At 43.5% G+C, this 16794-nt stretch overlaps 1 protein-coding gene and 1 long non-coding RNA gene across 6 annotated transcripts in view; one reads left to right on the top strand and one right to left on the bottom strand.

The window, feature by feature from the left end:
• Positions 1-16794, bottom strand: part of PRUNE2 (prune homolog 2 with BCH domain) — a 255458-nt gene that overhangs the window by 21224 nt on the left and 217440 nt on the right. For 4 of the 5 annotated variants that reach the window (XM_032307297.1, XM_032307299.1, XM_032307300.1 and 1 more), the window contains exons 11-15: positions 14749-14949; positions 7864-8037; positions 4873-4881; positions 1910-2012; positions 1139-1270 (exon numbers count right to left, since the gene is read on the bottom strand). In XM_032307297.1, coding sequence (XP_032163188.1) covers positions 1139-1270; positions 1910-2012; positions 4873-4881; positions 7864-8037; positions 14749-14949 — 619 coding nt within the window. The remainder of the gene's footprint in view (positions 1-1138; positions 1271-1909; positions 2013-4872; positions 4882-7863; positions 8038-14748; positions 14950-16794) is intronic. The other variant, XM_032307298.1, reaches the window with a different exon arrangement.
• LOC116570343 lies at positions 13266-14812 on the top strand. The gene is made up of 3 exons (XR_004277401.1): positions 13266-13308; positions 13444-13533; positions 14026-14812. It is a non-coding gene; the product is annotated as an uncharacterized LOC116570343 (long non-coding RNA).

The following is a 16794-nucleotide window of genomic DNA, read 5'->3' as shown; positions in this document are numbered from 1 at the left end:
GAACGGTCGTATTTCCAGAGTGCTTAAAGCTAGAACTATCGTGGTATATTTTTGCTTAACAACGCTTTTCATTTTTGCTAGCGTTATCTTTACTATTTTGAAAAGAGCACACTCTTACTAGCAACTTAGCCAGTTTACTGGACTGATGAAACCTTGGTGTCTTCTTCTGTATTATGAAACAACTGACAGTGTATCGTGTGGTTGTCTGGCCTTCGGGTTACCATTTTGACATTCCTGACATTCGGGCATGCTTTTCAACATTAACAATGCTACTTTATAAATGTTTGGATCATTAGATGGAACTTCATTAATATAAGATCACACAAGGAGCCACATTTAAGCAGATGCCACCTTTATCAGAGACACCGTAAGTTTGTAGGTTTAGGGGCGCCTGGGTGGCTCAGTGGTTTAAGCCACTGCCTTCGGCTCAGGTCATGATCTCGGGGTCCTGGGATCGGGTCCCGCATCGGGCTCTCTGCTTGGCAGAGAGCCTGCTTCCCTCTCTCTCTCTCTGCCTGCCTCTCCATCTACTTGTGATTTCTCTCTGTCAAATAAATAAATAAAATCTTTAAAAAAAAAAAAAAAAAGTTTGTAGGTTTATGACAATTTTCCTGTATATAACATATTTTGTTCTAGTCGAGCCAGTACTGATGGAAGTAAAGCATCTTGGGGAAAAGGTGCACCAAGGCACCAAATGGACTAGTGGTTAACTTGAATGATCAGCGAATAATGAAATAAGAGTAGGACAGTTGCCCAAACCAAAACAGTCCCCAGACACAGAAACGGCATCAAGGTCAAGTGAAACTTGTAGCAAAACTTGAAACTTGTCATGTGAAACTGGTTTACCAGCATAAATCGCATGTCCATGTGGCAGAGATGTTCCCTACAAACATCTACAAAAATTTAGAATAGACTTGGTCATCAGGTTTGAGATGACAACATCCAACAAAATCTGGATTTATTTCAGATTTGGGCCATTGAGGGACACTTCTCTTAATATTTTTATACATTTATAATTCACTATCTGCACAACTGAGTATTCCTCAAACGTGACCACATTCTTGGTAGGTGACCGGGAATTAGAAATGGGAGTTACCGAGGAAGTCAAAACAGGGATTAAATACTGGAGCCCACATACCGCCTGTCAATCATCTGGTAGCATTTCTTCATCCAGCCCAGCCCTGGCATCTTCCGTCTTGGGGTTGCTCCATTCAAGTACACGATCATATAGTCCTCAGCTACCATCAGCTCTAAAGTACTTATTACATATCTGATCACAGGAAGGAAGAGGAGTGTTTTCATTTCCCACGTGAAACAGTCATCTTATTTATACTCTAATTATATAACTTTTAAATAATAGGGAGTATGACATTGAACAATGGTTGTGCTTATTACCTCTTTACCTTGAAAAGATTGCAGTTTCCTAAGATTATCTCTCTGAGAGTGAGCATTGCTCATTTATTTGTACGGTTATCTTTTTTTTTTTTTTTTTAAATGCAGGTACACTCAAAAAATGTGTGGGTTAGAACCTAAATTTCAAAAATATCGACAATGTTATCATATACCAAGGGCCCAAGTGAATGACATAAATGAACCTAGGTTATCATCAGCCTCAACAAGAACATGTTATCAAGGAACAAAAGTAACACTTTACCCAAAGGAAATGTTACAGAATTTTAGAGCGCAGGCAAAACTGTGTTTCGTTTTGTTTTCAATTCATTCTGCTGACCAAAGAGTTCTTTTAAAGGTTTTAGCCTCTTGAGCAATATTCCTTGACAGAGAGTTCATTGACTTTTCATCAAAGGCTGAGAATATTCTACATCCTCTGTTTCCTCTTCTTAAAGATGCTCTATCTGACATGACATGCCCCAGACTTCACTCCAAGCACTTTGTCAGAAGTATCACTCACAGGAAAAGATTTTCCATGACATAGTGGTAATCCGCCCGACTGCTGTCTGGCAGAAAACAGGCAGCAAACACAATGATGGCATTTAGGCCGTCCCCATAGTAGCCTGGGGGACAAACAGAAAGACATTTGTAACCGGCTGAAAGCTCTTAATAAGGTAAAATTCAACCTAAAGGACAAATCTGGAAGCCTTGACAAGTGTGTGTAAATGGATGTAATAGGTATAATCTTTGAGTATTACGTACACTATACTTCCATAGGTATAAACACATAAACTTACTTTTCCGTAAGGCATATGTTATATAGTCTTACATATACAGTGTGAATATATTCGCATATAGTATATCCACTTATTACGGACAATTATGTGTTGCACATTGTCATGAACAGAAAATACAAACACTCAACCTACCAAAGGATGGGAATTTCGACTTACAGATTTCTAATTTATATAATGCTTCTGTCCTTTACTGGCTGAGGGGTTCTGTTTGATTCTCTTCAGCTTTTTTTAGTTTTAGACTCTGGCTAATTTAAAGGGAAAGTTTAGTCACCGAACCACAATATAATCAGAGGCATGTACTTCAGGGACCACAGACTTGTGGGCTGAGAAGGAAAGCACCTTTATTTTGATTTTTGAGGACTGGTTTACTTGCCTGTAGCATCCCTAGGGTCTCCGGATTCAACAGATACTGCAGGGACACACGGAAAGTTTTGGCCAGGCCTAAAAATTCAGAGCCCTGTCTTTTTAAAAAGGAGCAAACTCGTAAGAAGGGCCTGGTTAAAGCTGACCTCTCTCTGAGTTTTATGAAACTATACGCTTTGGGGAAAACTTGAGAATTTCTTCCTGATAACATGGACAGGGAGCAGAGGTGGAGGTCTACTTGCTTTTGATGCTGAGAAGATAAAAGGTAAGTGTGGAACTCCTAAGAGTCAAGGAAAATGTAGGGACCTCTCAGGACACTTATGCACATCTGAAAGCTTTGTCCCATTCTTTAAGTGCTGTTTTTCCTCAGAGCTCATCTTTGAAACTCAGGGCAGCTGTTGGTCAAATCCCAAAAGGTAATGCATGGAATCTCAATGTCTTTCAGGCTTAAAAATGGGAGCAATGCACCATCTTCATTATTTATTTATTTATTTATTTATTTATTTATTTGAGAGAGAGAGAGAGAGAGAGCGCTCGATTGCATGCGCACCAATTGGGGGAGGGGCAGAGGGAGAGAGAGAAAATCCTAAGCAGGCGCCACGCTCAGCGCTGAGCCCGGACACGGGGCTTGATCTCATGACCCTGAGATCAAGACCTGAACCCAAGTCAAGAGTCAGCCACTTGACTGACTGAGCCACCCAGGTGCCCCACTGTGTTTTTATTTTTTTAATATCCCTTTTTCAGCATTTGGTATTTCTGTCCTATAACTCAGTTCTGGATTTCAGGATGATTAAGCAGAGATTGCCTTAGAGCTCTGAGGAGGCGGACAGGACACACCCGCCAGCCTGATCAGAACTCAGTGCGTCTCTTTTTTTTTTTTTTTTTTCCCCAGGACTCTAAATACCCCTCTGGTGATTACACGGCAGTAAACTACCGGCTGGATAGGGGCTTGGATGGGCTTAACTCTTGAAAAGCAGTTTAATAAGCTGTTCTCTACAAAGATAGAGAGCACGACACTACCACAGAAGAGGTGGGGAAGAGTGATACCAACTAAAAATACGTCCAATTACGGGTTTGTGTGTGTGACTCATCTGAGGTGGTTGTGCACAGTGTTTACGCTCTATGTCTTAGAAGATGCTACCTAGTAAGTCTACACCTGACGCGTTTTTGCAAACCCGGACTGGGGTCGCTTCCCTATGGATTATCAGGCCAAACAAATGCATTTAAGACGATTCATCACCGAATGAAATCCACAAAGGGTAAGGTGACTTCGCTCTGCTAAGGCTAATACCACAAAGGGACGCAATTTAGACTCAGCACAATGACAAGGACCGGGTCCATTCAAGGAGATGAGAGGTAATGAATCCAACTAAAGAATGAATAGAGAAGCATCCTTTCAAAAGCATCTTTCTAGCGGGAGCTGCCTGGCCCCAGGGTGTCAAGGTAATTTCAAGATCATGACCGCTCAGCTACTTTGATTTCTTTTTCTGTTTCTGGAGAATTCCTAAGAATTTTTTTTTTTTTTTTACAGGACTGTCTGAGGTTTACAAACAGTACTTCAGAAGTCATCTTAAATGGCATTTCAGCTTTTTGTTTCAATGTGCCTGTCCTTGGAGTGCTGGGGTGTCACATTCGTTCAGGGTCACGTGATCGAAGGAATACTGAACAATCAGCTCGCCACTTCATTGGTCACTGGTCATTATCTCCATCAGGAAAGCCTCTTGCTAGAAAACTTCCTGAAGTTGACAAATGAGAGTGGATTTTTGTGCTTTTGGGCAGAGGAGCTATAGGAAGGGAGGAAGAGGCAAAAGACAGAGGAAGGGAACAGGAAGAGGTAAGACGTAAGAGATCAGAAGGAACTAGAAGAAAAAGACTTCTTCGTGGATTTCTTCACAGCTGCCTTCAAGGGGGTCAGCTAAGCCAATGTCTATGATAAATATGCAGCTTACTCAGGAGAAGTTGGCTTCCAGCAGCTGAATAATTCATCTGAAGTTGTTTTTTTTTTTTTTTTTTTTAAAAAACACGTATTTCACCTGACTCTCTGCTCAGTGACCAGGAGGTGAGTTCGGGGTGGGAGTGCAGGGGTGCACGCGCGATCCCACCGCGGGGCCTCATGAGACCCTCTGCCGCGGTGATGCAAACCTTACCTGAGGCAGAACAGAGAGCAAAGGGACGTAACACAAGTTTGCTGGCCAGCAAACGGGATGGAGAGAGAAGGGAAGATGTCACAGTCGCAACCAACACATACACACACACACACCAGCCTGCAACTCTTCTCATTCTTTCCGGGGCCATTGGTCCGGGAACACTGCGGAGAAGTTACCTGAATCTCCTATAATGAAATAAGAGAAGTAAAGAAACAAGAAAGGAAACTTCTCATTATAATGCTTTGGTGTGACCATCCTAGGTTATTTAAATGCATCCTCTGTTCCAAGGTCAAAAAAAGCCAGTTTCTGGCCTCCACGTGACCCCACAGTGTCCTCCACCAAACCCACCCAGACCTCTCTTTGTTCTTTTATGGAGGCAGATAACAGAAATATTGCACATGGGCTCGTAAGAGGTGACACTGGCTTTGAGATCACCCTCTTTTGACTGATGAAGTAATCGAGGCCCCAGAAGTTAGGTCATGTACCAAGGTCACAGAGTAATTAGCGGCCAAGACAAGTCTTGAACTCTGTTCTTCTATATTGCACACAAGGCCTCTTACAACAGCTCCTATCAAGGTAGGTCACTAAAGCCAAAGGCTGAGTTATGTGTCCCCACACGACTCTCATGCCTGTTCCCAACTTGCAGGGACACTTGGCAGAGCCTGGCTTTGTACTCAAGTGAGGCAGCAATTTTCACCAACCCCGTCTTGCAGTCATGATGCACAGGGCACTGTGCTACTGTCCCTTTCCTGTTGGCCTCAGTGGGAAAACCTCATCAGAGCAAAATGCCAGACACCCAGATGAGACCCATGCCCACGAGGACGTGCTCCTTCCTAGCTGCTCGTCAGAAGCCAGGATCACAAACGCAGTGGACTGGTCTCTGCGGAGGACTGCCTGATGACCACTAAAGCCTAAGAAAGTGGTGTCAGCTTCCAACACAGCAGGCCGAGCTTTGGCAAATTCCGAAGTCAGAGTCTTTCCCTACCGAGCACAAAAGCTGCTCAGGGGGTGTCTGGCTCCCATGCCGCCCCGGTGGGTGGGTACAGCCCGAGGGACACTCATGCAGGCCAGCGCCTGGAGAAGGCGGGGGCACAGCTGGGAAGAGGAAAGGTGGCCTTTGCTTCCACACAAGCTGGACAGTCACACGGACAAAACCGAGCTCGCGGACACAGAATGGAGGGGGAGGGGAGCGGATGCCAGGGAGGGGGTGGCCGGGAGGGAGGGCACAGCAAACCAGGTTATCCTTGAGGGGTGGGCGGGATCGTCACAAAGAGTGTGGGAGGCAGAAGCAGTGGCTTGGTTTTGACCCCAGCGTGTTGATGATAATCACTCTTTCCTGATTTGGGCAACAGATCAGGGGATGGATGGGCTCAACCCACCCCCCCAACCCACCCGCTTTCACCCTGGTTGGAGGAACAAGCAGGTGCCTCCAGGAAACAGGGAAGCCGTGAGGTCCCTTCTTCACAACAAAGGGGGTCTTCACATAGACCAGAGTGGCAAACATTGATACGAACTATCACCAGATGACTCGGATTTCCTTTGACTTTTCCTAGAGTTTTTGACCTTCTTTTTTGAATGGGCACAGGCTACTTTTATAGTCGGCCTCTGTTTTGTTTTATTTTTAATTCCAAAAAGCAAACAAACCAAAAATAGCTGATGGGTGGTGCTAAGGAGGGGTGAGCTTCTGGGAAGATCCAGGATGATGTTCAGGTTGTGGTTTTTGTCATGAAGACGAAAGGGTTGACTCCGGGGCCCATGGTCTGTCCGCTTGAGCAAGAGCAGGCCAGCTCTCATTCTGTGGGGCTATGGAAAAGTCTTCCTTAGAGGGAACGGTCTCCAGCCGCACAGCGGCTATCATGGGGCCATATTACCATTTCAGGTCACAAAGAGTGAGCCAAGGCAAAGGAAGGTCATGGCCAGGGGTACCTATGGGCATTTTTCTCTCGCTCTCAAGGTGGGGGTCCCTGGCCCGATGCTGATACTTACGTGGAGGGAGCAATGCACAGGTGGAAAATGGAAAATCGGCTGGTGGAGGGAAGTTTGATTGAAAAAGGGAAAATGTCCTTCGGCTCGTTAGAGAACAAAAGCTATGGGTTTAATGCAGCACCAAGATGCTTATTTCCCTGAGGAAACAACAATTGCCTTGTCAGCTTACGCTTTTTCTGGAACAGCTGAGTGTTTAGGGTGGAGCCTCAAGCCTGCAGGAAAAGGAGCGCATGCAGCAGAAAAATAAAGAAAAAAGCCGTTTTCTGAAGTCGCCAACATTAAATGTGTTGCTTGTGCTCATTTGACTTTTTGTGACTCCAAAATTAACCAACGTTCCTGGTGCTCCTAAAAAGCACTGGAAATATGGGACACCGGTTGTTGTGGGTTTTTTTCCCCCCTACCCCTCTCCTTTGTCCCTCCCTAGGCAGGTGGAGGCTTTCACCGGAAATGCCTGTTGTCAGGCCCGGATGTGAAGGAGTCAATAGGAAAGCCAACTTCAGGTACCGGAAAAATGACCAGGCTGAGTATGAAGAGATCTCTGAAAGCTCCTAAGAGGATTCGAAAGACCGTGTTGTTATGAGAAGCCCCTCTGGGGTAGTGATCTTACTACAGGCCATGGCAGTAGAGACTCAGAAGCTGTTCAGTTAAATCCTACAGTGAGTGTAGTCGTCATCCGTCACCACGTGAAACTGTTGCAATATTACTGACTATATTCCCTGTGACTATGCATTCCTGCGACTTACTTATTTTATAACTGGAAGTTTGCTGAGGATTTCACAATGTATATGTAAGTGTCAAATCACTATGTTGTACACTTGAAACTAATATTGTGTGTTAACTGTAGTTCTATAAACAACACCCTACAACTGACCCACATGAATTCCAGACATTATTAAATTAGACAACTACAGTTTTCAAGAAATATGCCCAGGAGATTATAGCTGTTAGATACGTGGTGTGAAAAGCAGTTTTTACATCAGAAAGCTATTTTTTACACAGGCTTTGCAATGTTTATAGAGCTGAGTCTGAGGTAATGTACTTAGGTCTACAGTCCCCTGAATATTGATTGCAGACTAGGGTTTTGTGGATGTCATGATGCAGAGAACCCTAGTTTCATTTTCTAATTAAAAAATATGGCTGCCCTGGTCCCCACCTCCCCGATTCACAAAGAGCTTGACTACCTCCGTGAGAAATGACTCTCCTGTAGGGCTCGATGACCTTCATGTCAATCCGCTGTTCCTGTTCTCCAATCACCACTGTCCTCCACAACCGGTTGTCCTCTCGTTCCTCTTCCGCTGTATACTCTGGGATAGACTCTGACTCTTGGCCAGAATCTTTGTTAGATGTGGAAACTTCTGGAAGTGAAGCACAGAGGAGGACTGAAGAGTAAGACGCCAGAGCTGAGGGAGTTCAACAAGCTATCTCCTGACAGATCCACCCTGAGGGCACTTCCGGTTTGGCATAACTCTTACAAAACTGAACACCATCGTGACCACGTAAAGGATGTACGGAGAAGTCTTATTTATTAATGGATTGAACCACCAAGTTTGTGCTAAGGCCAAGTTGAGGGTGGGGATAGGTGCAGGGCTAGAGCTGCCTTGTGTCAGTGGACCAACGGAATATAGGCTGGTACCAATTCATCCTTGACCATACAGGTTGAACACTAGGGACCTTTCTCATGGGGTAAAAGGCAATTTGTCAGGCCCAGATAATTTTATTTTCCTTGGGCCACATATCCTCATATTTGCCACGTGGTTAGTCTCTTGATGACACCCCACTCTAAGACTCTTATAAAGGAATTGAGCCCCTTTCCCTACTGGGAGCAAATTTGGGTAGAAATACAGTGTTCCTTCCAATGGATTTTTCAAAATATGCTGCAGAAAGATTTTACATTAAGCAAGAAACAAACAACTGTAGACCAGAAATGCTCCAAGGCCAAACACTCAGAACACTCCTATTTTGTATTGCCCGTGGCAATACAAAAGTCCACCGAACATTCTTTGGAGAAACACCTACTACCCACTCTTGAGCACCCAAAAAAAGAAAAGAAAAAGCAATAACCGTGTTAAGCCTTTTTAAAAAAGAATAAGCAGCAATTGTTTTATGTTTACTTCAACTACTCCTAGAATTTAACAGTGGTTAATTCTTGGTATGTTTAAGTAATTTGAAGGAAAATATTTCTATTCCACAGTAATTCTGTGAGATATTATCATTCTTATTTTTCCATTCATGGGAAAGGGCCTTTGATTTATATTGTACTTTACTTATATTCATTCCATGGCACTTTGATAAGAAGAGGAGTAATATTTCATCAGGTATCTACCATGTGTCAGGCATGGTAGATATCCCAGTAGATATGATAGGTATTATAGTAGACATGCCTATGCAAAAACCGACTTTGAGTTAGTTTGCTCGCACTATACCTTAAATGTGTGACTGCCTCATTCTCTTTATTTTATCATCAGGCTGGGAATTGCTTGGGCCAAGAAAGTGCCAGAACCACCTTTATTACTCACCTCCACCAACCAACTCCATACTTAGCTTGGAAACCTGCTCAGAGCACTCAGTGAAAATTGAGGTGAATGGTAAATAAAGGAAAGCTTGGACAAGTTGCTGAAAATACAGGTAATTGGTAAGAGGACCACAACAAAGCCATTATGTTCTGGAAGACTCCTCAAGACACATTCAAACGTGTCTAATTACCTGTGACTTAGAACAGCAAACTGAAATTCAGTTGGGAAGCAATCCTAGCCTTTCTGCCAACACTAACAGCTACTACCACCTACAGAGGCTGCCTCCCTCTACGTTCCCACCAGGGCTCCTCATCTTACTAAGGACAGAAAGCAGCAACTTTTGGCTTCAGACCAACTCTACGTCACTGGTGCAAATCCGTCCATCTGCCCTGGACTCCCAGTCTGGAATCCCTCCTGCTTCTCCCTTCCTCTTGGCTGAGGGCCCCTGGATGCTTATCTTCTCTCCCTTCCCGGGACCCTGTTTTCCATCTGGTCTCTGTGCCCTCAGAACTCGGGGCTCTGATGTGGGCTCGTCTTCAGTGTTCCTGCACATACATGCTTTCCCTTACTTACCACACACCAGCCCCTCTTGATCCTCATTTGGGACCTTCCAGCCTGCTCCAGCTTAACACAGGTGATCTGTGGGGGGTGACTGGTTTTCTGCCTGCTTTTACTGAGTTTACCATATTTTTTAAAAAAACCTTGTATGTTGTATTCTTTTTTTTCTGGTTATGAAAATAAAATGTTACTAAAAGTTCAAACAATGCAGACATTGTCCATCAAAACTGCAAAGATCTCCAGTGCCACTCTCACTCATTACTGTTTGCTGTGTGTTCTTTTTATTGTGTACATGCACACAAGCTCACCCCCACAAAGTATGATTAGTCTATACATTCTGCATGTTTTTTGTTTGTTTTTAAAAAGCTCCATACCCAGCACAGAACCCAGTGTGGGGTTCGAACTCATGACCCTGAGATCAAGACCTGAGCTGAGATCAACAGTAGGATGTTCAACCAGCTGAGCCACTCAGATGTCCCTATCTTGTTTGGTTTTTTTTTTTTTTATTTGACAGAGATCACAAGTAGGCAGAGAGGCAGGCGGAGAGAGAGGGGGAAGCAGGCTCCCTGCTGAGCAGAGAGCCCCACGTGGGGCTCGATCCCAGGACCCTGAGATCATGACCTGAGCCAAAGGCAGAGGCTTAACCCACTGAGTCACCCAGGTGCCCCTATCCTGCTTTAAAAAAAAAAAAAAAAAAAAAAGATTTTATTTATTTATTTGAGAGAGAGAGAGAGAGCACCAGAGAGCTAGAGAGCTTGAGCATGGGGAGGGGTAGAGGGAGAGAGAGAAGCAGGCTCCCTGGAGCCCGACTCGGGGCTTGACCCCAGGACCCTGGGAACATGAACCGACCGAAGGCAGATGCTTAACTGACTGAGCCACGCAGGTGCCCCCTTCTTCTGCATATTTTAGACATAATTCTGCTTTACTCTAAATCACCCCATCCCCATGGCCATCATTTTCTCTTTTAGAAAATGTCAGGACTCATTTAATTTATCCTCAGGGCCTCCAAATTTAACTTTTGGTCTGATGCCCTCTTCATTGAGAAATGCTTGATTTTCTTTGTCTTCTTTCCTTAATAACAAGCTTTTCTCCCTGGTGACGGTTGAAGTCAATTAAGCGCTGGGGAAGAGGCGACTTGAACGTGTTCCTTTGTCTCTCGGGATGATTTAGTGCACAAGCTCCCGCATGTGCTGTGGTGTACCGACCACCACAGTGGGGAATCCATCGTCGGTGTGCAGTATGGGCTCCCTGGCGGTGGGGTCCACTGGAGCCTCCAGCAGGGACCTGTGTCTTGGAAAGTTGACCAGCTCTCCATACTGTGAGTGGACACCGATAATGTAACACTCTTTGCAGACATTGTCTGAACTTGATCTTATTAGAGGAAAGGCTCCTGTATGCAGTGAAGGAGTTCTTAAAGTTGTTTTAGTGACAAAGAGCAGGAAGGCAGTTAATTTGATGGTAAAACCCAGCATTCACCAGTACAAAGAACGTTTCTTGCAGACCACACCCTATGGCCTAAGATTGCTTGTGGGTAAAACAAAGTAAGATGAACGCTTATTTTAGTTAGGGCTGGTTTATCCATATTTAAAACACAGAATCGATTTTAAAAGCAGATTACCTGCTGGCTGTGAGGGCGGGGGAACATGGTAGGTGGGGAAGTTAAACGAAATGACTGTCCGATTGTCTGGGAAAAAATGGTGGAACATCTTATTCGCCCTGTAAACTGTGTGTTATTAAGGGTTCTAGGAAAGGTAGCTTAGGGGTACCTGGGTGGCTCAGTCAGTAAAGCCTCCAACTCTTGACTTTGGCCGAGGTTATGATCTCGGGGTCATGAGATGGAGCCCTGAGCTGGGCCTGGTGCGGGGCATGGAGCCTGCTTAAGATTTTCTCTCTCCCCAACTCCCTCTGCTGCCCCTGCCTCCCACACATGCTCTCACACACGCTCTCTCTCAAATAAGGAAATAAATCTTTAAAAAAAAAAAAAAAAGGAAAAAAAGAAAAGGTAATTTAAATGAGGTCATTAACCATCACTTAGGAGCCTAGGAAGAAAAAAATATAAAACTACATGAGTGTTTCTTACAACATCCTTATCAGAAATATTCAGGCTAGAATTCTTTATCATTTTTCCATTTCCCCTATGAAATGCTTTTGCTGAGATCTGAGTTACGGTAAAAAATAACTGAGGTGGGTTTGGAAAACAGAAATAGGTCATCATTTTTCTCACCTTTGGATAATTTTAAGTTTCTAGGATTAGTATTAAATAAAACATTTTTTTAAATAAAAAGGCTCTGATCTCCCTTAATTTGAGACTGACTTCCTAAATCCTTCAGTATCTACATATTTTTGGTATCTTTGGCACTTTAGTACCAGAGGAAGTCAAGTTTTAATTATATTGGTACTTTGATATTTTCCAACTATTTGGACACGACTATTAAAGAAAATTGCCTGGAAGTGGAGACCGATTTAATGTCTTTTGAGAGTGAGATTCAAAATCGTTTCATAAGCGAAACCACACTGTGGGCAAATAATCTGCCAGAAATGCTTGGTCATCAGCTACAGAATGAAACAGGCGAATGGTATGAAAGTTCTTCAAGTGCCTGGTAAAGTAAGAGCCTTGAAGTCACAAAAGTGGCTGGATAAAAGGGCATGCACCGCACTGATGATTAAAATACTTAATATTGGGGCACCTGGATGGCTCAGTGGGTTAAAACCTCTGCCTTCGGCTCAAGTCATGGTCTCGGTGTCCTGGGATCGGGCCCTGCATCGGGCTCTCTGCTCAGTGGGGGAACCTGCTTCCTCCTCTCTCTCTGCCTACTAGTGATCTCTCTGTCAAATCAATAAAATCTTAAAAAAAATTACTTAATATTTATGAAGCACCTAGTACAAATCCTAGTGCATAGTAGGCACTCTGAAAGGGTTTACTAAAGAAATCACTGAGCAAACATTTTGAAACACTGTGCCTCCCAAACTCCAATGTTGTTTAAAACGTATACACTTGGTTTCAAACGCTCCCAGGAGAAACCTGCAAACATGCAGCTTTCAAGCCCTGATTTCATTCCGTGGGACTAAAATGTACTCACTTCTCTTCTAGAGTCTGTCATCTCTCACTGCCTGTTTATAAAATAAAGCTACTCAGAGGCCCTCTGTGTTTTCCATGCTCAGTGTTTCTGTTGGTTTAAAACAGCGTCTGAGGATACATCTTACATGTGAAGATCAAGGTGGGCTTTACCATGCCACTTCTGTTAAAATTCTATCCTTTGAATTTAAGACTTAAATGGAGGGTTGTGGTTGCGAAACTGGTTCTTTCGACAAAACTCTGTCGACGAAATAAAAGGAACTCTGTCAGCCAGTGGCAGCTTTAATTACCGGTCCCTTCAGCCACTGCCACTTTGCTTGGCAGTTTTGCTATTTATAAACATAAAAGGTTCAGATGTGGTGTGACACGGTTCTCTCTAGGGCAAAAGGGAAGTGCAGGGGGTGGGGGGAGGGGCCAGCTCAACCCACAGCTGTCTTCTGGTGCACGGGAGGCAAGGCCGGACTCTTTCTTGCGGGAAGGTACTAGCAGCTCAAGCGCTGGGGCAGCTGGGGGCCGCCGGTGTGGATGGAGTAGCTGGGGAAGAGTCTGGGCATGGGAAGAAAGAAAACAAACTCAAGACCTTTCACCTTCTCTTTGTGGGCTTCGGCTTACAGGGTCAAATACCCGGATGACTGCAGAAATTCGAGAACACAGCCTCCGCGCCATATCAAATCTCTCCTTAAACAGAAGAAACTGTCGCACAGGTAGCTCAGCCATTTCCAGTTCTTTTGACTTGAGGAAATTAAGGCTTGTCCCCTGTAAAGGCAGGGTCTGAATCCGTGCTGGTCATGGTGGTGGTCCCAGGGGCTCAATGATCATTGGTTGAATTAATGAGTGAATCTGATGAATTTCCTAATTATGTTCTCCCAGGAACGACACTCTGTGCTAGGGCATCATTTCATTGTGGCATTTGTGTTTTGACCGTAATGATTTTCCTAACATATAAAAAGCAAGGGCTGTGTCCAGGATACTCTGGCTTTGAAATTAAAATATTACAAAGTCAGAGATACCACCCTGCAAAATAGAAACCATGGAATGCCATTTTATAAAGCAAATGTTCTGTATTTGGATATAATTTCTTAACCCATGGTACGGAGCAAGAGAAAGAACGAAAATGAGGCTGATATTTCTGTCAGGAATGTCAGTGTTTGACCCAGCAACGCTTAATTTTCTTCCTTTTTGTTCTTCACTCCGAGGCCATCCCACATTCCTTCCTATTTTGCTGGAGATAGAGCAAAGAGCATAATAAAGGCCCTGCGCTCACAAAGCAGATGTTCTAGTGGGAAGGAAAAGATAATGAACATAAACCAAATACTTAAATGATAGGATTTCCATTACTGACACATGGAAAATAAAATAAGTAGATGTATTATAGTGACTGAGGTAGAAAGCGACCAGGTTGGGAGGTGAGGCACTCTTTTGGTGACGGAGGTCAAGGAAGGCCTTGAGAGGGTGACGTCTGATTAAGAGCTGAACAAAGAGAAGGAGCCAGCCATGAATGACCTTCAAGGAAGAACATTCCAGACAGGGGGAGCTTGTATAGAGAAATATTAAGCTCTAATTTCTCTGCTCCAGATTTTATCTTCCAGATTCAGTTCTCTTTCTCTGCAAACCAATTCCCAATTTTCTTACAAATACAGCATAGAATAGTTTTCCCACAGCCCCCGGGCCTAGCACAAGGCTTGCCAAGAATAAGCATTTAACAGAAGATCAGAGGCTATGTGGCTCTGTGAACCACACCTGTTCTGTTATACTCCATACGGCCTAACACAGCCACCTATGACCTGAGATACAAACAAAAGCTTCCAGAAATCACAGGAAGGAGCCACCAGCAACAAAATGGGAGGTTTGTTCCCAGGGCCCCTTAGATAATCTTTCACTTTTCACATAACTTTGGCCTTGACCACTGGGCCACTTACCATGCCCCGTGTACTCAAAAGAATCTGCTTCGTCAGGGGTATCGAGTTCATCCACGTTGATATCGATTTCATCTGGACTGTCCAGGTTATCATCAGAGAGAATAGAGCCTTCACTTTGATCCAGAGAAAGATTGATATTTGGAGCTGTGAGTTTGATTCTCCGAGGATGAGCGTCGTTAAGATCCAGAGAATTAGGAGGTTCTAAAGAAGAAAAAAAATAGGAACATCAAGTACTAGACCACATATGCGGCTGCCAACAGTGGGTGTGAGAGCCCCAGTGAAAAACATTTTTAAGGTCCTACAGCAAAGGCACACCTGCTAAAAACCTGACATGGAATTTGGACCCCTTCTTGACCAGCAAGCCTCAGGACTGGCTCATCATAACCACACCAGCCCTGGCCACGTAGAAATAAAAAGTGGGAGCCGTTGCTAAAGGAACAGAAAACCAGTTTTCAGACCTGCCCTGTTCAGGTTTGAGAACTTGACACTGATCGAACAATGGATTGAATTTTTATGATGCGTAAGAAAAACAGCTAAGCATACACGGTTCTTGTAGACTTCACCACTCCTATGGAATGTAGGATAAGAAACTGATCTATTATGCTCATGGGCACTCTCAAAATACTTCTCTGTAATTCCTAACAACTCTGTGTATGATCTGTAGTGAACTTTCTTTGACTGGCATTCTATCGTTTTTTTTTTTTTTTCTTTTTAAATAAAACTGAAGTATCTTCCCAAATTACATTATTTGCTCAAGAAGTCACTACCTTTTAGGCTAATATTTCTTGACATTGGTTCCTGTATCATAAGTGACAGTCTTCATATGGTAAGGCTCACGGAAGTGGCTCCCACCCCCTCAGTACAATATGCATCCTCCCCCTACTATGACTTTCACTTAATGGAAGTAGAGCTGGAGAAGTCATTTTAAACCAAATCAACCCCAAATCAACAATGGTAGAAATTTAGTCTAAAAATAGAAATTTTAGGATTCACTACCACAAAATTTCTGAAAGGCCATCTGGTACACCCCTCAATTCTGGAACTGTAATTCTAGTCTCGTCCTAAGGAAAGTGATTCTGTTTCTTTGTCAATAAAATTTTTTTTCTGCATAGAACCTCACCCAAACTGTGTTCCATGTAATGCTTTTATGTATTCTACTTTAAAAAGTTTCTATTGACTGGTAAGTTTGAAAAACATTGGGTTTCTAAATGATAGGGATTCTCAGAGCAGTGCTGTCCAGAAGTTTTTTGTGATGACAGAACTGTTCTATATGCTGTTGAGCCCTTGAAAGGAAGCTCGTGCAACTGAAAAACTGAACTTTAGAAGTTTATTTTAAATTTCAATTAAATAGCCACATGTAGTGAACCACTACCATACAGGATAATTGTAGCCTTCATACCTGTATCATTCACAAGTGCATTATGAAACTTGAAGAGGAGTGCAGATATATAGTGGCTACAGGCTTATTTAACCAGAGAACATTTAAAAATAATTATGTCACATGACTGATATCTTGAAAAATGCACTTTAAAATACCTGGACCGAAAAATAAATAAATAATTGACTTGCTTTTTCCTCCTCCATTCTAGGCTTGGCTGATAGCATCAGGGTTCAGGGTCTTGGCATGATCCTGAAGCTGGTATAGTGCTCAGGAGAGACGTTAGTACTAAGGGAGGGTAAGATGAAACTGGAAATTTAAAATTTCTTCTTATATGTGCCTTGAGCTGGAAACCCATGGCAGGTAGGGTTTCTGTTTGTTTCTTTGAATAATCAGGATACCGAGCCTTCTTGACATTACGTTTTTCATTTTACACATTCTCACACTGAAGTATAAGTGCCCCCCAGAGGGCACTTCGGTGTTAGTTAGAATTTGGTATCCTGATAGAGGATAGCCACTTATCACACACTGGTTGTTACAGCCGTGGCCCGGGAGGTCAAAGGCAGCCCACACTAGCGAGCATCAGTGTTTGAATCAACTCGGAGATTAACCAAATCCAGCCTAACACCCTCCTCACACATATTTTTTTCTTTTCTTCACTTTTATCA

This window comes from Mustela erminea, chromosome 12 (genome assembly GCF_009829155.1).
Source record: "Mustela erminea isolate mMusErm1 chromosome 12, mMusErm1.Pri, whole genome shotgun sequence".
Classification (NCBI taxonomy): Eukaryota; Metazoa; Chordata; class Mammalia; order Carnivora; family Mustelidae; genus Mustela; species Mustela erminea.
The sequence above is the reverse complement of the archived record's forward strand: the minus strand, read 5'-3'. Positions and strand labels throughout refer to the sequence as shown.